Genomic DNA, 22,083 nt, shown 5'->3' with positions numbered 1-22,083 from the left:
CCAGGGAATGGAAGGAACCTCCTTCCCATAGCTTAGGGGCTACTTCTTCTTTTCTCCACCTCCTTGGGCTTACTGATGATCACCACTTCATCAAGCATTCAGTTCTGCAGTATGCTGGAACTGAGGGCATGGGTTTCCCAGTTTGCAGGATATAGGGTTTGCATTTGCAGGATACAACCCCAGTGCTAGCAGTTAACGAGAATGGGGGTAACCCGTTTCTGCCCAGCTAATCCACAGATCTAGACAGCAGATCAAGTAGTACATCATGGCCTATATTGAGCAGCAAGAATGCAGGAAACCTGGCAGGGCACGTGGGCAGTGAACACGCTCCCTCAGGAGTGCAGGTCCTTCTGCACCTTTGGCTGTGGCTCTCCAGGACATGTTTGCAGGACACCCCCCGGAAGTGGAAAAACTTCCTAGCTCTGGTTCCTGAATCCAAAGGAGCGAATGCAATAGTTTACCTGGGACCCTAGCAGCCATTTGTATGCATCATCGAGTTCAGCTCTGATAACTGGTGTGTTAACAACCATGTGCAACCCCAAAGGCTTCCCATAATAACTTTTCAATAATTCAGACCACCGAGTCATTACAATAATGCAACTGTTTCATAACCTGGGTTTCTCTGGTCTCTTCTAATGGTGGGTTCTGGAAATTGGCTTAAACCCAAGATGGGAAAGATGGGATTTTTTTAAATCGGTGAGACACCGTACATGCTAATGGCTGGTACATCTAAGCAAAAAATCTTTCCCTGATTTGCACTGCCAATCTCTTACCCATAGGGCTGGATCCAGGCTGAATATTTTGCATTCATTCAGAGTCCTGATCTTCAAATGACGTCAATGGAAATTCCAGGTACAGTGCACACAGCAGACTTGTACCGGAGATAGGAGATTTGTAGCACAGATCAGAGAAGGCAATTTTACACTTTGGGTGAACATGTCAACAGCAGGTATGGAAGAGCCTACAGCTCTGTAAAATTGGCTGGACTCAATTAAGCTAAGCAATCCCATAGGTCACATTTATTTAATGCATTACGCAGATGATAAATCACCACCCTTCCAACAGCATCAGCAGCTACAGCTTAGTTGAAATACTGCAATAAATGGAGGTGAATAACTCCTGAGTTCATGGTTTGACATTCACTGTTGCCTCACAATAGCGATGTATCTATGATTTATCAGCCAGGAACCTGACTAAAGAGCAGTATCCAAGTAGCCGTCTTTGGCTAGGCAGCCTCATTTGATGGCAGGTGAGATGGATCACCCAAGCACCTGTGTTGGTAAACTGGGACTTCCAGGTGAAGACATGCAAGCTCTACTTTCCGGCATCAAAATGAACCTTAGTTTCAAGGGTGTGCAATGGCTCACTCAGCACAATCAGCAAGATCCTGTGTTACTCAATTATAACTCAATCCCCGCTCCTTAATTATCTAGTAGACTGCAAAATGTCATATAACTCAGGCTGGCATACCCCTTTCCACACAAATGCATTAAAGGGCTGCCCACCAATATTTCTCCATGCAGCTCTCACTGCTTATGGACTCGCCATTTTATTCTTCTTGTTAGGAAAATGTTATATTCCATTTGCTGGAAGACTCAACCCAGCATGAACTTCAAAAGAAGAAGAGAATCGGGTTCAGGCTGGACCAGCAATTTTAAGGATGTTAATCGGCATAGGCACAGCTCTGGAATTAGTTAATTGGTGCATTTGCTACAGAAAAGCCGGAAGGGGGAGCTCATTCATTGTTTTTAAATCTCTTCCTGCCCACCAAAGCAGTACATGCCGGCTGGGTTATACCCTGTGGAAGCATGTAGTGCAATAGCAATGGCTTGCTCTTGATTCTCAAGCTGCTGCAGCCCCCGGAGGTGCCTGGAGATCCTTTCAAGGGTGCTGCAGGGTGCCGTGCGACGTTGGCACGGGGAGGTATGCAAACAGGATTCACAAGGCACACCCAGATGTTTCATCTGGGACTTCCTAGTGTTGAAACCATTCACCCCTGCTGTGGGCTTTCTGAGTTCTTTGCAACAAAATAATTGCGCTCGTATTTTTCTGTAGTCAAAAATGAGTGAAAACTAAGAGCTGGGATTTCCCAAGGGGCGCCTTGAATCTAAGGTTGAGAAGCACTGCTTTAAGGCAAGACTACAATGCAGGCAAGTTGGTTTCCCGAGCTACAGCGATGTAAGTGCACACCGGAGTGTTGTCCTCACTGATTCCCTGTCACTGCTGGGAAAAATTAATTCACTGTTCATTGCTACAACCCAAGTGAACTTAATATGTTGAGTTACAGCAGAGGCTGGCAGCTAAGGCACTAGACTGAGGGCTCAGGGGACACTGATCCTGGTCTTGGTTCAACCTGCCGTGTGACTTTGGGCAAGTCTCCATGTCTTTATGTCTTTCCCCCATCAATTTAGATTGTAAGCTCTTGGGGGCAGGGGCTGTCTTTCCTATGTGGCCACCCAGCACAAGGGATCCTCTAGGTGTGCTTATAACTAGGGTTTGGTCTGGTTACCAAACAACTGGTAGTGGTTGGGAAGCCTGTTAGTAGCCCTGATGCTGTATTTCACCATAGCAGGTTATAAGAGAGCTTACAACATTGATTTTCACTTCTCGAGCTATTTTTCAATGTTTGATCAACCAGGCTCGGTTAAAACCAAGGGTCCCCATGTAAAGCAGCTATTTAGTGCCCAATGTGAGGTTCCAGGGTAGATAATTTACCCTGATCCACTATTACATTGCATCAGGTATCAACAGCATAGTAGTACAAGCCATTGGGAGTAACTTCATTCATGGCCACGGCCTTACCATCCTCAGCCATCCCCACATCCCTTTGGTACAGGACCAGGTAACAATGGGACAGAAGAGACGGTCCAAGAGACGGTTCCCAGCACACGGTCACTTTTGCCGCATGTACTCTGATCCCAGACCTGCAGTTTTCATACTGGCAAGATGTCCAGTGAAGTCAAAATGGATCCTGCAGCACTGTAGGCTTGGCGCCTTCTTGAAGTCAAAACACGAATGGCGTGGTAGAGGATCTTCGCTGGCAGTACAGTGATACAGGCACCAGCATCGGCCCCTCAGGGGACTTTGTTGAAGCAATGGCCCCCCACAGCCTCAGCAGTATAATACCGTGAAACCACCACCAAACCCTGCATTGACAGAATCAACTGGGAGCGCTAGGGAAAGGAGAGACTCTCCAGTCTCGTACAGCCAGGGCTGAGACATCATTAGCTCAGAGTCCATGTATGCTGGCCACATATCCTCACTCAAGTGTCACAGCACTGACCTGTGAAGCCAGGAAATGTAGCCCGTGTCGACATGCCCCTAAAGGAAACTAGACCCCCTGATTGTAGCAGTCTTGCTACTAGTCCTCATCAGCTCTTCTCTAAGCAATGCCTCTGTCTAAGACTATCTCGAGTTTCACCATTTGATTGTCATACACAGTGGGCTCGTTGTCGCTAGTGACTGGGTTGGATGGGACACCTGCCCTGAAGTGGGGCAAGGCTGGGGAAACCTTGCTGCTGCCACGGCTGGGTCCTGCAGCCGGTGCCTCATCAGCTTTGACGGGCAGCCACTGGCAGGTAATAATTTTCTAAATTTTAGAAGGGCCCGGCGGGTTGGGTAGAATGGCCTGGCAGGTTGGACCTGGCCCGTGGGCCATATTTTGCCCAGCCCTGCTCTACTCCTCACTGCCAAGGACTCAGGGGGCCTGACCTTCGGGGCACTGCAAGAGCCTGGAGAGGTATTACCAATGATACCTCTGGAAAATCCTCCGCATCACACAGGAAGATCACCACACAAGTGCCACCATCCTTGCTGAAGCCAGTGTTACCAGTGTGGAGCCAGTGATCCTCAAGCGCCAACTTTGCTGAATGCCCGACTCTTGACTCCCCAGACACATACTTTACTCCCAGTTTAGCTGTGGCCTGAGATCTTGTGGCAGTGGGAGGAAATGCTACAGGGACATGCTGAAGGAAGCCCACGTCAAGAGCGGGGAGGGGATGGTGCTACAACCTCCACCAAGCAGCAGCCTGCTTCGAGGTAAAGCGCCTTGCTCTTGACGCAGAGGAGAGAGAGTGGAGGAAGGAAAAGGAGGGGCATCCTGGCCTATGGCCTCCTTTCTCCTGTAGAAAGACCTGCAACTTCTGTGAACAAGACCCATCAACGAGCTGCGGTAGAAATCATCCTCTAATCGAGTCACTGCCCGCGGCTCGGGGCCTGCCACTAGCCAGCTCTGCAGGATAAGCGGTCGCTGCCCTGCCGTGGGATTGCTCTGGTTTGTAAAGCATGTATGAACCAGAGATGCCAGGACCCTGCAGACTCCAAGGAAGAGGCTTGGTGCCCTTCTCCACCTGCTGGGCCAGGAATGGTCCATGTGGACTCTGTGCCAAATGCATCTAAAGCCAGCATCCCCCTCCATCCCATCCTTGGGGAAAGAGCTCTGATGGGAAGTGCATGTGCCAAACCAAGCCTTATCTTCTTATCGTCTTTGCAGCTTAAACCCAGGTGCAGTGCTCTCAGGATAATTCCTCCACGTGCCTCTGCTCCACAAGAGTCAGTGCCTTCCAAATAGCAGTGGAATCGCCATCTGCCGTCACTGGCAACGTGCATAAATCCCAGAGATGGTTTCACTCAGGCTAAGTGCTACATGAGGAAAAGGGTTTCAAGGAGAATCTAAGGTCAGTGGCATGTCACTGTGCAGCGTGGAGGCCCGCTGGGAATCAGACACACAGCACGGCTTCACATGAGCTCTCACACTCTTCGCTCTGTAAGTAATTTCCTTTCAAGCCATGCATGCGCGCCACACAATGCAAGTGCACATATGGATCGCGCTGCCGGGCTCAGACACCGGAGGCATCTGGAGGAAGCAACAGACTGAACGTGGGAATTTTAAGCCCACAAAGTCAGGGCAACGTTAGGACTGTCATCAGCCATGTAATTAGTGGGGGCTGGACTCAGGCCAACGCATTTCCATAGCGGGATGAATGAAATTCCGCGGGACGTTAATTGCCGCTGTACAGCTGAGCGCGGGGCTCTGAACAAAGCTGTCCTATATTTAGGGCCCGGTGCTCACACCCCCAAGTCAGCTTCACTGGCAGAGAGGAGGGGGTTGCACACAGGTCTGCAGGCGTAGGGGACCATGCGCAGACCTGCAGGGGGGTTTCCCTGTAATGGATCAGCTGGAGAAGACAGCTCCAGGACCCGAGGTGCGGGCAGTGACAAGATCAGAGGATGATGTCTACCACAGCTCATTGATGGGTCTTGTTCACAGAAGTGGCAAGTCTTTCTGCAGGAGAAAGTAGGATACAGGTCAGAATCTACCACTGCACATCTGCAGGTGCCACCGGAGCCAAGGAGCTCCTGGCCTTCACTCTGCTGCCTGTTTCTTATGGCACCTGGCGTCCCTGGCATAGGGATACTGTTGTCCCACTGCTGGTCCTGAACCCCCGCTATCGGTAGCGATAGGTGTTTCGTGGCACCTCTCCTGCTCCTGGCAGCCCTTCCGAATCTGCAGGGCTGGAAACCTGTGAGCCTCACGGATAGGGTCTGTGGCCATGCAGGTGAAGGGGACCATACCCAGACACAGCATCTCTGCCTTCTGAACCCAGAGCCTAGACCTGTAGGATCAAGGGCCCTCCTGTGAGCATGCATAGGAAAGAGCCAAGATTTTACTCAGTTCTGTTTTGGTGTGAGACATGCAATGACAGGATGGCTTCAGCTGGGCAATGGCTTGCTGACTGCAAGCGCCCTGCTCTCCAGGCTCGTCTAATGTGCCCCATGGCTGTGGAACAGCAGTTTATATCTCTCATGTACGTGTAACTAGGAAGATGGATCCAGGGCCAGATCATGAACTTGCTTACACACCCCAGGCCCTCTGCCCCACTCTTTTGGCAGTCACAATTCAACCAGCCTCCCCTTTTCCATGTTGAAGGAGCCCATGGACCTGGGGATCTGTGCATGAGAGGGGACGGGGACACAGGGGAAGCCAAATACACTTCAATTCCTCCTCTGCACTGGCCTCAAGGGGACCAGGATGCAGCGGGATAGCCCAGGCCGTGTACCTGGGGGCTGCTACTAACCCTGGTCACTGGGCCCTATGCCAAGCCAGTCCCAGGGTTGCATGCATCCTTTGCTCTTCCATAGTTCTCCAGGCCTGCTGTGCACCCCCTCCGAGTCCGCGCCTCTCTGGGGGGTGCTGGGTCTCAGAGCAAACAGAAAATCACTTCCTTTTGGCCTGGGTTTGAACCCTGCCAAGAATGAATGCTACAGCAGACCTTGGGGTGGGGAACGCAGCAGCGCTGATGGGGCCGTGGTGCTGTCGGTGTGAGAGATGGCAGCTCCCTAATGCAGACAGCACGCTGCAGGGGAATCGAAGGGCTGGAGCCAGGCAGCTTTGCTCTGCAGCTCTCCACGTGCACCCAGCAAGGAGGCCATGGATCTGCTGCAGGGCATCTCTGCTCAGCTAGGCCACCGCACCGCTGTAGTGGAGCCAGGGAGTCTGCCAGAGACCAGCAGCGCTCCTGCACACCGTCTATGGAGGCGTGCTGAGCTTGCAGGGAGGAGGTGGGATGGGTTAGGAAGCCTGCCCATCCCTGTCTCTCTCAGCTCTCACTGTCACCGTCCCTGCTTCCAGCCAGCAAGGCGGCTTTGCTGTCTCCACCAGTGGGCTGCCCTCATGCACGTCATCGCAAGGAAGGTGATTAAGCATTGAGTTTCCTCCTAGATAATCCCTGCTAATAAAGGCCTGGGTCTGAAGTGGAAGTGCCAGTCATGGGAAGCTTTTAATCCCCGGCAGAAAGAACAGGGAAGCTTGTGCTCCCGGAGATGAACAGCTCTTTCTCTGCTCTCCACAAGAGCCAGCTGGGCCATTTTAACACTTCATCCAATTCTGTCTAAATAGAGCGTGGCCCAAGAGCCAGATTATTTCCCAGAGGACCAGGCAAATTGCAGTGTGACAGAATCATACAACCCGAGACAATGAGGGCTGGAAGGAGCTCAGGAGGCCACATCGAGTCCAAGCAGGACCAGTCCCAACTACGTCATCCCAGCCAGGGCTTTGTTCTTGAAAACCTCCACAGATGGAGAGTCCACCGCTCTGGGTAACCTGTTCAAATACTTTACTACCCTCCTGGTGAGAAAATACTTCCTAATATCCAACCTCAACTTCCCTTGCTGCAACATGAGCCCATTGCTCCTTGTCCTGTCATCTGCCCCCACTGAGAACAGCCCAGCTCCATCCTCTTTGCAGCCCCCCTGCAGGGAGTTCACGGCTGCTATTAAATCCTCCCTTGGTCTTCTCTTCTCCAGACTCAATAAACCTAGTCCTCTCAGCCTCTCCTCATAAGTCATATCCCCCAACCCCCGAACCATTTTTATTGTCCTCCACTGGACTCCCTCCAATTTGTCCACATCCCTTCTGCAGTGGGGGCCCACCGAGACACAGAGGTGCAAGGCAGGACCAAGCCGGGCAGGAGTGGTAAGACCACCTCGGTCACCCAGCCCAGGCCCCTGCTATCAGCTGGATGGGCCTGTCAGGCTTATAGCTCCCACCGTGTTAGGGATCTGTGGGGTGACAACACCACTGCATCTGCAAGGCAGGGTAAAGCTGCACCTTACAGACTAACTGAATCAGAGATGCATGCATTTTTGTGAGCCAGGGCTCACTTCATCTGATGCTGGAGACAACGGGGCATTCAAGGTTGACAGGTTTGTGGATCTTGGGTGCTAAGTAAAGATTGCCTGGCCTGAGCTCCTGGGAAGGGGAAGCATTAATCCTCCCCTGTGCTGCTGGAGGCGGTGTCTTTAAAAAGCCATTTTGTTTCTCCCAGCACTGTGCATGAGGTCCTCCGTGAGGAATTTGTAAAACTCTGTCGCAAAATTGTCTCTCTGCTTCCTGCATGTTGGCTGTTTGGTCCGTGACAGCAGTGGCACCCCCCTTATTGCCTGTTGTATAATAAGACCAGGGTTGTTTTTAAGGCTGAGTATGGCTCTCTGTTCTGCAGGACCGAGATTGTCACCTAAGTGGTGTTTTTGGGGGGCAATCTCAGAGGGGGCATGGAGGCAGAAACCATTTAAATCCAGGTCCAGAGTGGGGCTGTGGCCCTCAGGTGGAGTTTAGGAGCTGTCCTCCATGTGTTGTGTATGGCTCAGGATTGTGGTGGGTTGATCTTTGTGTCGTTCCTTGTCATGGAAATATTCCCTTAGTCTTAGTTGGCAGAAAAAAGCCGCAAGGTCTCCATACACCTATTTGCTTAAAAGGTGCTGTGTGCCTAGCCCACTAAAAACATGTGGGCCGCCACTACTGGGTGGCGAAGAGCCTCTTTAAAACCAACTGAGGACAGGGGATGACAAATGAGGAAACAGGGTGTGCACGTGAAGGTCACAGGGCCAAAACACATGCTCCCTGGGGGGACACCGAGCAGAGCACGCCAGACAGCGCCCATCAGCTCTCAAACTCAGCAAGAGCGCCGGTGGCTACTGCCCAGCGATGCTCCACTCGGAGTCACAACCGGAGGACACCAAGGAAAAATGTCCAATGTCCCCGGGAACCCTCCCGCCTGGTTAGCCAGATGGTAAGCTTGGCCAGAGCCAGAAGGAGATGGACCAGGAGGTCCCGGGCCTTAGTGGATGGGGAGTGCGTAAATACAAAGGTGCGGGGAAAAGTGGAGCCCAAACCGCAACAGCCGGTTCTGGAGGAGGAGGTGCAGGGGCTGCAACCCGGCACACTCCAAGACCATGCGCGCCAGGGTCTCCCACAGAAGGGAACCGGGGGTTGCTTTGAATCACACCAGATCGGGACGGCTCCGTGAAGTAGCTGCCAGCCTAGGTCCCCCGTGGCTTGGGGGATCAAGGTGGAGTACAGACTCTGCCATCGTGGCCCATCAGCTTCGCCCTCTCCTCAAGTGTCCCACCACTTGGTGTCCAGGTGGGACACAAAGACGTGATGGTGAACTATATGCTCTCCAGCTGGCTTAGGTGGTGAGGTGGGGAGACCTTGAAATGGCTGAAAACAGCAAACTGGCTGTCCTGTTGCCATGATCTTATGCTCCTACAATCAACTGTTGGGTCCACAGCAGATAAACCTAGATATGAAACAGAGAGCCGCCTTTCTTCTCTACCTCACGCTGAGATGAAATGAGTAACGATCAGAGCAGTTAGTCCCGTCTTTGGGGGAGAGATTTTTTTATGACCTCATTATAAGAATATCTCCCAGGTGACCACGAAAACAGAAGCCCAACATTAATCTGAGATTAACTGCAAATGCATGCCACGCTGTGAATCAACCACTAAGACCAGGGACAAGACAACAAGAGTCATGTATGCAGAGGGGAAAAAAGAGATCAGAATCCAGCATTACCCCTCAGGCGTGCCTGTTCTGATCTTTTGTGGTGGTGTAACGGGGTAACTAGATGCTCTGCTGGCTGCCGTGTCCTCTGCAATCTGGATGCTAGGTTTTCCTGGGTGATCTTTGCTGGGCATGTCTACATGAGACACTTTGCTACTCAACAGACTAATCTGCTTTGCAGTAAAGCACCACCGTCTATGCATATGCAGCAATTTGGGCACAGTAGACTAATTTACTGTGCTGCTGGATAGTCCCTCAGATACGAGTGGTATCCGGTAGCGCAGTAAATTACTGTGCTTAAACGCATGTGTAGACAGTGACGTTGGGATTAGTTTACTCTGGGTCACATTGGGCTGGAGTATATTCAGTTGCATTAAATACACATGTAGATGTGCCTGCTGTCTCCCACTTCAGACAAGCAGTCTGGTTTCTCGGCAGGGCTTTCATACTTTAAAGGTATTGCCTACAGGGAACCCAGTGCAGGGTGAGAAACCAAGTTTTGGGCTGCTGCAGTTAGACTCAACAGCTTGCTTGAACCTATCCTAGGTCTGGCTGTACTACCCTGAAGTCACAGCAAGGATTGTGGTTTGGATACATCCTCAGACCAAATGAAACCTTGATTTTTCTTTGTCAGACTCCTAGAGACAAGCCTGAGCGACAATGCAGCATGAAGCTAAACAAAACCAAAGGACTGTTAGGCCTTCTCAGTTGGCTCGACAAAGTCCTGGCTGGGATGATGTAGTTGGGGCTGGTCCTGTTTGGAGCAGGGGTTGGACTAGATGTGACCTCCTGAGGTCCCTTCCAGCCCTCATTTTCTAGGCTTTTATGATTCCAGGACTGGTGGCATGGCCACAGCAGACGGAGCCTGTTGTCCTGACAATGCAGCTCTTCTGAGCTTCATTCTTGATTGAAGGACCTTTACAGTAGGACTAGAGCACACAATAATGAAACTGCAAATGTGGCGGGGAGGGGGTTTACACCGGAAACCCACTTTGCCCACCAATTTCAGGGCCACTGGGCCGATCCTCACCCAGGGTAAGTGGACTCAGATCTATGGACTGACATCACTTGAAGATGGGTCCTTGCCCAAATTCCCTTTGGAGGAGCAGTGGAGCAGAGCTGGGGTGACTCCACAGGGGTCAGGTACAGACATTACACTTTTTCCAGTATAAGTGATTGGAAACTGGTCTGTACCCATAACAGAACAGAAGTTCGGCACACAAAACGGGTCTGTATCCATAACCGAACAGAAGTTTGGCATACATAGACTGGTTTAAAAATGGCAGAACCTGCTCTAAGATTTGCGCCCCCCCACCACCAAAGGGCAAATGTGCATCCCGGTAACTACCGATCTAACCTTATGCTGCTTACAGAAAACTGCGTAACTTAGATCAAGTCCACCTCAGGCTTTTTGAATGTCTGCACCTAGCCAGGGAGTCCGGTGTAAAATGCTTGAAAAGATCGACAGCATCTTCTCCAGTGAGACTAGCAAGCAGACAGCAGTTTTTCTAAGGGTCAGATCCCAAAGCCACTGCAGTCAATCAAACACTGCCCAGTGACTCCTGGGACTGGTGCAACAGGCCTGAAGATGCCAATGTCCCTCTTGCGCTCCAACGTGCTGGCAAGCAAGCGTTGAAAGCAGATGCCCAAAGAGCCCTGAGCACTTGACTCCTTTCCTAACGAGGTTACATCTCCGAGCGCAGGCCCCAGATGACTGAGAAGAGCATGCAGCATTCATCAGACTACAGCCACAAACCAGGCTTGCATTAATTTTGCATGGGATTAGATGGGTTACAAAGCTCTCCTCCAAGCCCCATGCAGCTCGTGTACAATCGGAGCCCTGCTGAATTACGGAGCGTGCTGGGACGAGGGTAATGGGATGTAACCGATTGGCTGAGTCACACTGGGGATGCTGGCGAGGCTCCAAGGTGCCTGGGAAGGATTTCAGAGCAGCTGCATCCATTGTTCGCGATTGCTTGAGCACTCCAGCACCCATTTTATCCTTAGGTGCTCGGGAAGGACACGAACAAGAACTCTGCGGCTAATTGCTGCCTGTCATAAAGCACTTCTGTGCACTGCAACCTTAAAATAGGAACTGTATTCCTAAAGCTTTTCTTCCCCCTCAGATGCCGTTAACTCTAATTTACATTTTAATGCTGCTTCTAAAAGACCATAACATCTGTGCTCAGCTCTGAGAGTGTCCTCTTTTGCCTTTGCTTTTAAAGCACTTCACCCCAGGTGATTCAACCTTGCAGCCTCAGCCCTCGGCTCCTGAGCCTTGGCTAGGCAGAGGCCTCCTGAGCTATCACACGGGAGGACGCCAGGATAGGAGCTCCTGGTTGAGGCTCTAAAGCCCGCAGGGCAGCGGGCAGGAGATGGAGAGTGCTTTTCACAACCAATTACTGCTGGGGGTAAGAAGGCATTTGTTTGTACAGCAATGGCCAGGGGCTTCCCTTTTTCTCCCCCTACTAAAGCTGCCTACCCCAGCCACTGGCCAAGACAATGCAAGGGTTTGAGCACCATGGAAAATCCTGTTTCTAAGAGCTGGCCAGCAAAAAGGGTTTCTCCCCCAGTGAAAAAAAAAAAGAATTCTGGGCAGAAGTTTGAGACGTTTTGGTGAAAAGTATGTGTGGGGGGACGACGTTTTTCTTTCTGCCACATTGACTCATAGATTCATAGAAGTAGGGTCAGAAGTGACCTTGTAGATCATCAGGTCTGACCCCCTGCCCTGGGCAGCAGAGAAAACCGGGCTCGAATGACCCCAGCCAGGTAGATGTCAAGCCTCCTCTTAAAGCCCCCCAGGGTAGGAGCCAGCACCACTTCCCTTGGAAGTTGGTTCCAGATCCTAGCCGCCCTGACCATGAAGTTGCGCCTCCTGATGTCTAGTCTAAACCTACTCTCCAACAACTTGTATAGCCCAGCAGTACATCACGGGAGCCTCCTGTTGTGATGCTTCATGGCGATGGAGTGGAGTCAGGACCATGGTCCATGGGAAGCATGTCAAGGACCCTAACTAAGAACTGATAACCAAGGGGTGCCACCAATTCTCCGTCCCTTGGCATCATTAAAGCAGGATGGGAGGCCTTTTTCTCAAGCATACGCTGTCTCTATTGATGCTCCACCACCACACAGACAGGAGCCAAGGGCTGAGCCCCCTGTGCAGGTGGTAATGGGAAGACAGTGAGAGTCACTTTTTGTAGTTTTGTTGGAAAAGGACAGAGATGAGAGCTGTTTCTTGGGCACATATCCAAGGTTGCCCTTTTTTCTCAGTGAAATGTGTGTCAGATAAAGCAGGCGCACCTGGGGATCCGAGGGCCTCAGGAGCTTGGGAATGACTGGGGCACTCGGGTACCCACTGCCTCCCTCCCTTCACCATGAAATAGGGGCCTTATTTTTGGATTTAGGTACCCCAAAGAGTGGGCTCCTCGGGTTCTTGGCTTCCTATTCCAAAAGGCCTGGACCTGCTCACTCTCCTTATCCAACTCAAATAGACTCTGACACTGGTGATCCTCCATCTGCATCCAAAGCCCCTCCATCTGTAGCTTCTTTTCCTCCAAGGTCAACCTCTGCCGCTCCAGCTCCGTGCTGGGGGAAGAGGGCTGTGAACTCACCCGGCTGCTGCTGCGGTGCTCATTGCTAACGTTGCCCTCCTGGACTGGCACGTCGGTGCTGGAGCTAGCTCAGGATTGTGAGCTTGGCTGCTCTGTGCTAGCAGCGTGATTAGCGTTGTCTTCTTGGCCTTCCTCCTGGCACAATTCAGTGAGCCGCTCCACCGCATTACAGCTCAGGCTGTTTTTTTAGAGGAAACTGCTTCCAGGCTCCACAAGAAGCCTTATTTGATCTCTCAGGACCTGCTCCGCTGTGGCTTCACAAGGGGCAAATCTCTGGCTCTGAAGCTTGCTCTTCTCAGGCCCTTGCTTCCCCCACCAGTGGTGGCCTTAGGGCTGTTGGGGCCCTGGGCAAGAGCGTCATTTGGGGCACTTTTGCGGCTTAATTTTGATGACCTATAAGCAATTTTTTATTTCAGGTTCACTTTGCCCTATCCATGAAACTTACTCATAAGTTGAAGAAAGAACAAAGTTTTTAAGAACTTCACCCCCACAAAAAAATTGTTGCAAAATTTTGGAGCCCCCTAAAATGTGGGGCCCCAGGCAGTCGCCTGGTTTGCCCACCCCTAAGGCTGCTACTGCCCCAGCGACCCGTTGCAACCCCTCCTCTAAGAGCTCCTTATTTCCGGTGACCTCCTGGGAAGAAGGGGTGTTTTGTTCTTCTTCAGGGAAGGAGGGCTCTGAAACAGGTTCCCCAAATTTGGGGACACTGTGCAGCAAATCACGTTGTGGTGACCTGGAGTAAGGCCTCTGCAGCACTCACCAGGTGCGCAGGATGGATGTGACTGCTTTCTCTCACCTCCCTGTCGCGTACCATAGCATGCAACACTGCCCAGCCAGCAGCAGACAGACAGGGCCGTGCCATGGCAGGGGCCAGCCCTGGAGGGCTCCGCAAGGAGGGCCTGGGTCTCTGGGAGCTCTTATAAGCAGCAATTAGCTTTAAGGGAAGGGGCCAAAACACCCCTCACCAGCACAACCCAGGTGGGTTGAAACCAGGAGCATCTCAGGACACTGGAAAGAAAACCAAACATGTCAGGGAATTATTCTCAACATCCTCGCTGTGCCTGAAGGATGCCACTGAGGCTGCGGCGCGCTGTGCTCGGTGCTGCACATCCATCCCCAGCTTCCAGTCTAAGTCCACAGGCAGAGACGGGGAGCAGGGAGATGGGCCGACATGCCTCCGGTCGCACAGCAGATCAGTGACGAGGGAGCCCCCACCTGACTGCCAGGCTGCAGCTGAACCCACCAGACCTACCTTCTCTGGGAGGCACTAGCTACTGCCCTGCCAGGACCACATTATGTAGCCATAATGCCCTGCCCTGCTCGGAGAACAAGCGCTTACCACAGCTCGCTCTCTCTCCATGCAGCGAGGCTCAGAGCAGCTGCACGTGCACTGGGACCTGCAGGTGCTTTACAGACCGGGGGCCGGATTCTCCCTCCCCTGCCTTCCAGTGGAGCGCTTGGTGGGTGTGGAAAGAGGCCAAGGGGACTTGGCTGCCTCTTAGCCACAGGGTGAGTGCAAGGCTGCCAGCGTGGCTGTATTTCACTTCACACCAGGACCTCGGTTCTGCTTACATTTTGCAGCTTCTTCCCAGGGTGGCTGTTTTCTCGTTTGACCCCCAGCCCAGCTAGCAGCTCTCCCACCATGTGGGCTCAGTGATAGCAGGGTGCAGGCATCTGTGCTTCTTCCAGGAAATTATCACGGCAGGTGGGCGAGGAGCAGCGTGGTGCTGCAATGACTCAGGCATGGGTAGGTGGCAATCCTGCCAGCCGCAGAGCGGAGGAGAGCACAGAGGGAGGAGGCTGCAGAAGGGTCACTCAGGTCCGATCCTCAGCCCCTTCCCAGGAGACGGGGGAGGCATGTGCCTGAGTGAGAGCTGCCCACAACCTGCTGTCCAAAGCACGGTGGGCGAAAGCAGGCACCACCCACCTGGGCCATGCTGTGTGCCAGGGTGCAACGCCACACCCAACACAACGCTGCATCCCCGCGCGCTGCATGGGACCACCACACAGGCAAGGCACGGCCACGCCACAGGGCAAGCTGCTCCCTCCCACACAGCTTTCAAACCATGATTTCAGCAGCTTTATTACTGCTTCCCAGCTGCACAGCTCAGAGTGAACAGCCAACCTAAACGGATGTTGCTGCAGGCTGTGAGAATGGGCCTTCGGGTCTGAACACTGATGGCTCGGAGTCATAGAAAATGAGGGTTGGCAGGGACCTCATGGGGTCACATCTAGTCCAACCTCCTGCTCCAAGCAGGACCAGCCCCAGCTATCTTATCCCAGCCATGGCTTTGTTTAGCCGGGTCTTAAAAACCTCCAAGGATTTTATAGATTTCATAGACATCAAGGCTGGAAGAGACCTCACGAGAGCATCGGGTCCAGCCCCCTGCCCAAGGGGCAGGAAGTCAGCTGGGATCAGCTCACCCCAGAAAGATAAGCATCCAAGTGTCTCTTAAAGGTGTCCAGAGTAGATGCTTGCACCAATTCTGTGGGGCATCTACTCCAGACTCTGGAGACTCAGATGGTAAAGAAGTTTTTCCTTACGTCCAGCCTAATGGACAGACTGGATGGGGGTTCTCCAACCTCTCTGGGTGACCTGTTTCAGCACTTCACCACCCTCCTAGTGAGAAAGATTTTCCTAATATCCAACTTCAACTTCCCTTGCTGCAACATGAGCCCATTGCTTCTTGTCCTGTCATCTGCCCCCACTGAGACTAGTCCAGCTCCATCCTCTTTGCAGCCCCCCTGCAGGGAGTTGAAGGCTGCTACGAAATCCCCCATCAGTCTTCTCTTTTCCAGGATAAATAAGCCCAGTGCCCTCAGTCTCTCCTCATTTAGTCCTCGCAAAGCTTCCAACGTGCATTGCTGAGCTCCCGGCTGGGGGTCCCTGAACGCCGTGGGAGCTCTTTGCTTGCTTTGCCCTGCCCTTCCCTCCGCAGTCAGCCCTCACTCCCCCCTGCATCCCCACCAGTTTCAGCAGGACTCCTTAGGTGCAGGATGTAGGTACGAGGACCGGAGCAAATCCCACAGACACCCCATGGCCCAGACTGCCAAACCTGGCATCCTTTATGACAACAGGGAGATGCCAGAGGGGGGCTACTTTCATCCATGCGTGTGGATGTAAGTACAGGCGCTCCGAGCTGGAATTTCAGAGATGCTGCAATGCAGCGATCCCTTTAAGGGCCAGGAGCCGTCAGGCCCTGACCAAGTACCAAGCCCAGCTGGGAAGGGGTCAGGGGAGGTTCAGAGAGGCAGAAAGCACCTCCCAGGGCTGCCCATAAAGTGAAAGGCTGCTGGGCTCCCGCAGCCCGGGTGGGTCAGGGGAGTAGTTTTTGTATGGTATTGCTTTGTGAGATTTTAATTAACCCTGACCCCCCTGGGTCTGAAAAAGACCTTGGTGGATGGTGCTGGTCTTTTCTAAATGAGAAGGCAGGCTGGCAGCCTGTGAGGAGCTGATGTGTGGTGGGGTACCACTAGCTACAGTGCCACAGCACCGATTGCAGCGTGGGCGTGCGAAAGAAAGGGAACAGGCAACCCCGCTCACAAAGCCCTTATTGTCTGACAACCCTGGGACTTCAATGGGCCCTACATTTGGCTAGGGACTTTGCTCACACCTTTCCCGGCAGGCAGCCCTGCCCCAGCGCCATGCAGTTTTGCGTTTAAACTCTTGTATCCCAGAGGGCGAAGCAAGTGACCTGATCTTGGAGGGGAGACCGAGACTGAAGAACAAAGGAGGCAGTGACTGAAAGGCAGAGATGAAGGCACGGTGTCTCTGTGAGCAAGAGGGAAGGGGTGCGAATGTGGAAAGGGGTGGCATGGCAGGCCTTGCAAAGACATGAACCGTAGGATGCAGAGGTCTGAGCTTCCCATAAACTAGAGTCTGTTCGCTGCATGTCGAAGGCAAACATGGGACTAATGGCAATGCGGGGAGGCTCACTCAACTCCTGCGTTTGATACATGCCGAGAAGAGGCCAAAGCAAGTAAGACGACATGCTGGCGGCATGGGGCAGTGCCAGGGGCCAAATCCAGGTGGAGGGACAGAGGATACAAGAGATCTTCCTCATTATTTGGTTGAAGCTGACTCACTAAAAGACATTCAAATGATGCGTCCCGAAAGCTCAGCAGAACATAGTTACACCTTAACATTGGAGCCAAGGACATCTGGGCTTGGGGGCTCGCTTCGGAGGGACTGCTGTGAGCCTGCTGAGATGCGGCTAGACCCGCCAGAGAGAGCTGCACCTCCCTTGTCCCAGCAGATCAAGTGGAATAAAGTGGAAGCTAGGAGGTGAATCCTGCTCCAGGTCTTTGTACAGAAACAGGAATCAGCCCACAAGGCTGCAGCCCAATCTCAAGCCATACCCTGAATAACCTCCAACTTCAGTCCTCAATCGTCCATGGGCACTAATATCCCATGCAGGTCTTCAGGTCCTCCTAACCCTAACCCTAAACCCTGCACCACAGGGAGCATACACCCAAGAAGCCCTTTGCCTTCTCACTTCCCAGCCTGCAGTGACTCTCCTCTGTATTTTCAGTTTTCACAGCTGGTGAAGCCAGAAACAGTCAGTCGGTTGGCCCTTAAGGGACCTTTCATTCGGCTGCTGTTTGCAATCCGGTCTCCTGTGCAGGGTTACAAATCCTGTCACTGTGTGCCAGGCACAGCCAACACAACCCCAGTGCTCCTCCTGCTCCATTCTTCCTAGTTTCGTGTCCACGCTATGGGATAATCTGACAAGATGCTAGGTGCTCTCAGCTCTGGCTGATGTTAACAGAAGCTGAGGGCACTCCCAGCCTTGCAGTGCAGGTTCAATGTGCCTTGCAAGTTCAGGATCCTAAGCTAGTCAGGGCAAGAGCCATGCCATCCTACAGTTTGTGGCTCCATTAGGCCCTGTGCACACTCACGGCACTGCAGAAAAGTGACAAATAACTAGTATAACCTGCGCCCACTGAAAACACTGGGTGTGAAGGGCGCAGCACCCTTCGTAGGGCAGGCTGTACTTGGCTTATTCTTGGCCACCTGAAATCGTATGGACGCTGGACCAATTCGTAACCGTGCCAGTGTGGATGCCCTGTGATGTGGGAGATCCAGGTTCAAGTGTCTCCCTCAGCAGGACCTGAGCTCATGCTGGGATACAGCACTTTGCTTTACACAGCTCGGCTGGTGGCTGGCCCACACCCCTTGCCGCCTACCCACCTCAAGCAATGCGGCTACGGGGTTTGATTTGTGATCTGGTGCAGAACTACCCCGGATTTCAACATCTCAGCAAATGCTCCGAAATGCATCTTCTAGTCAGAGCCTTGCCAGCATGATAGCGTGTGCATGTGTGCGTGCGCGCGTGCACAGCTGGAAGGATTGGAGCCAGCCTTGGGAAAGATGCGCGAAGGGCTTCCTTCAGGATTTACCTTTCCCATGGGGGTCTCTGATACTGGGAACGCTCAATGCAAGGTTGCAATTTTAACCCCTTCACTGCAACAAGCATCACAACTCGTGGCTGTGCTGTGGTGCATTAGGAGCTGAGGGGAACATCCCCAGTGTCAGATGCTCAGCCCCCTACGAAGGAACGCGCGGGACTCACCTTCAGCTTGTGCTCATGCTCCTTGTTGACGCGGGACAGCAGCTGGGCTTTCCTCCTGTTAAGAGCGTCAATGAGGGCGTCGCACTGAGCCACCAGGCAAGCCTCGAACTCCACGCTGTTCTCCTGTGGGACAAAGCACGTGCTCACAGCTGCGGGGTTCGACCAGCATCTTTCCATGGGGGGAGTGGGGCTCCGGACCCTGGGAGGGGATGAGGGACTGCTAATCACTGCTCGCAGTTGCCCATGGGAGAAGTGGGCCTTTCACCTATCATACAAACCCAGGGCCAAATCCAGCAATGCACCCTCGGGCAATGCTCCTAGGAATCCCTGTAGGCTTTGGCCTGAGTAGGGTGCGACTGCTCAGTGCAAAAGGATCTGCACCAGTAAGGATCTGCTCATAGGGCCTGTGTAATGGCACATGCACTGACTCCTGCAGGGGATGGCAAATCGTGATGCTCAGAAGAGCCTGACTGTGCTGGTCCCACTATGAACCAAGGTGCTACAAGGAGTAAGCTTGAGAGGAATGACCAGGTCCATGCTCGTCCACCCACATTTATCCCAGAGATGAATGAGTAGCATCCATGTTTTTTTAGGTCTCTGGGCAGGGCTTCTGGCCTGGGGTTCAGTGCACAAAGCGGGTTGGGAGGAGATGAAGTCCTCTTCCTGCATCTGCAGCTCTCTGCCTTGAGAGCTGGGCTGGGACCTGGCAATACTATGACAGCAGAGATGGCTTTTGCTGCGGGCTGGTGCGGCAGGTGGGGCACACAGTCAGTGGTAGGGGAAGAAACCAGGAGTGCAGGGGGCAAAGGGTTAAGGCAGCCAGGTGGTATTGTGCTGCAGAAAATCAAGATGAGTCTCCTTGGGCAAGTCTCAGGACAGGAATGGGAAGAATTGGGGGAGGAGACCTGTCCCAGTGTTTCAAGGGTCGAGCAACACCACTGACCTGCTGCTGCCCCATAAATACCAGGTGCCCCGTGACAAGAGCAGGGGCTTCCCGCCGCGGGCTGCAGCATGCAACCCAGCTCCCCCTGCATATCTCTGCCACAGCTGCCTGTGCTTGTCCTGGTGCTACATCCCCAGCCCCTCTGCAGGGAGCGTAGCTCAGGCATGGAGAGTGGAGGGGAGGGCTGCCAGGAGCTGGGCGCCTTAGCGCAGCTTTGCCAAGAGCCCAGTGAGGTGATCATGTCCATAAAGCCTCGGCTGCCAGGAGGATGGGTGCAGGGCTTGAATGGGCCCTGAGAGCACTGCTGGGTGGGAGAAGGGGGTGCTCCTGACTGCTCTGAGCCACCCGGGACGGCTCCCCAAACCCCTACTTTCCCGAGCAGCCGATCTCCACTGCACCGAGTGGAAGGGGCTTATTTTATTGGGGGCAGGAGGAAAGCTATATAGACCTCTGCCAAGTGGCTTAGTTTTATCTGCACTGCGAGCCCCTCTCAGGGGAAATGGGGAAGCATGGCAGGCTGAAGGCAAACGCGCCACAGCTTACAAACCAGACGGACTCACTGATGTGGCTTCACTTGGCTGGAGAGGCTGGAAGAAAGCGTCTTCTAAGCAGTGACTTCCCCCACTGGGTTATCGGCTGTCCTGAGGACACCAGACCCTACGCCAGCCCCCAAACTGGCACCTGGAGTCAGCATTGCCCCATGCCCAGGCCAGGGGCTTGGGAGCCTGGCTAGGGGAGCTGCTTCTTGCTGGTTGAACAACCCCAGAGAGCGGAGGTGAGCAGCAAGGCCAGCCCAGCAGCACGGGCACAGTGGAGGGCTGCAGAAGGTGGCACTGAAGGGGCTGGCTCTGTGCATTTGGTCAGGAAAGTCACAAAGCCAAAGCAGAAGAGGCCGCTGTCAGGGCATATCAACATGCCCAGGGCATGTGTGGAGGGGTGTTTCCCTGTCAGGATGGGACGGGACCATACCTGGATTTGCTGAACCATGTTTCGCAGCTGCACCAGGAACTCTTTCGCTTCCTTGGCTCTGTCGGACAACCCATTCAGCGCCTGGGAAAGCTGGCTCTGAAGACAGAAGGTGACAAAAGGCAGGTTAGCAATCCTCAGGGGACATGGGGCATTCATGTGCACCACGGAGCACATACCTGGGCTCGTGCCCAGGCTGGAGGCAGCACTGCCCAGTGGTTGTGGCATAGCACTAGGAGTCTGGGTCTCACGCCACCCTTGGTGGTTGCATGACCATTAGCAAGTCTTGGATGCTGCCCCTGTGGGGAGTCCCATGACTAGGGCAACTGCAGAGCCGGTGAGAGGCTGAAAGTTAATTTCCAGCTCCATGGCAGACTTTCCTGGGTGGCCTTGGCCCATCTGCTCAGCCTTAGACCTCCTGGGTGCGTAGATTCATAGAAGTAGGGTCGGAAGAGACCTTGCAGATCTTCTAGTCTGACCCCCTGCCCTGAGCAGGAGAGAAAACTCGTCTCATATGACCCCAGCCAGGTAATTGTCAAGCCTCCTCTTAAAGACCCCCAGGGTAGGAGCCAGCACCACTTCCCTTGGAAGTTGGTTTCAGATCCTAGCCGCCCTGACCGTGAAGTAGCACCTCCTGATATCTAGTCTGAATCTCCCCTCTGCCAGCTTGTGACCGTTATTCCTTGTTACTTCGAGAGGTGCTCGGGGGAACAAGGTCTCTCCCACTCCCCGCTGGTCCCCCTGCTAAGTTTATAGCCACCAGATCCCCCCTCAGCCTTCTCTTGTGGAGGCTGAACAGGTTCAGGTCCCGTAGCCTCTCCTCATAGGGCCTGCCCTGCTGCCCCCTGATCATGCGAGTGGCCTCCTCTGGACCCTCTCCATGCTGTCCACATCCCTCCTGAAGTGCGGCGCCCAGAACTGGACGCAGTACTCCAGCTGCGGCCTGACCAGTGCCGCATAGAGGGGGAGGATCACCTCCTTGGACCTGCTTGAGATGCATCTGTGGATGCATGACAAGGTGTGGTTGGCCTTCCTGACCGCGTCCCCACGCTGCCGGCCCATGTTCATCTTGGCATCAATAACGACTCCGAGATCTCTTTCTGCCACCGTGCTCTCAAGAAAGGAGTTCCCCAACCTGTAGGTATGGTGCTGGTTCTTACTGCCCAGGTGCAGCACCTTGCACTTGTCGGTATTGAATCTCATCCTATTCTTATTTGCCCACCCCTGTAACCTGTCCAGATCCAGCTGTATCCTGTCCCTCCCTTCTGGTGTGCCCACCTTGCCCCAGATCTTGGTGTCATCAGTGAATTTGAGCAAGGTGCTTTTTACCCCCTCGTCCAAGTCGCTAATAAAGAGATTGAACAGTGCGGGCCTGAGCCCTGGGGGACCCCACTGCCCACATCCCTCCAGGTCGAATATGACCCGTCCACCACCATGCTCTGGGTGCGGCCCTCCAGCCAAATAGCAACCCATCTGACTGTGTAGGCATCAACGCTGGAGTCACCTAGCTTTTTAATGAGGATGGGGAGGGAGACAGTGTCAAAGGCCTTCCTGAAGTCCAGAAAGACTACATCCACCGTGACACCTACATCCAGTGATTTTGTGACCTGATCGTAGAAGGCCACCAGGTTGGTCTGACAGGACCTG

At 53.3% G+C, this 22,083-nt stretch overlaps 1 protein-coding gene across 1 annotated transcript in view; it reads right to left on the bottom strand.

The window, feature by feature from the left end:
• Positions 1 to 22,083, bottom strand: part of TRIM9 (tripartite motif containing 9) — a gene marked incomplete at its 5' end in the record, with an annotated part of 188,271 nt that overhangs the window by 51,410 nt on the left and 114,778 nt on the right. Inside the window, 2 exons of the mRNA XM_019519875.1 lie at positions 18,528 to 18,650; positions 20,440 to 20,535. Of these exons, the coding sequence (XP_019375420.1) occupies positions 18,528 to 18,650; positions 20,440 to 20,535 (219 nt within the window). The remainder of the gene's footprint in view (positions 1 to 18,527; positions 18,651 to 20,439; positions 20,536 to 22,083) is intronic.

This window comes from Gavialis gangeticus, unplaced genomic scaffold (assembly GCF_001723915.1).
Source record: "Gavialis gangeticus isolate Ggan-Ray unplaced genomic scaffold, GavGan_comp1, whole genome shotgun sequence".
NCBI classification, from domain to species: Eukaryota; Metazoa; Chordata; order Crocodylia; family Gavialidae; genus Gavialis; species Gavialis gangeticus.
Note: the sequence above shows the minus strand (reverse complement) of the source record. Positions and strands in the feature narration are given on the sequence as shown.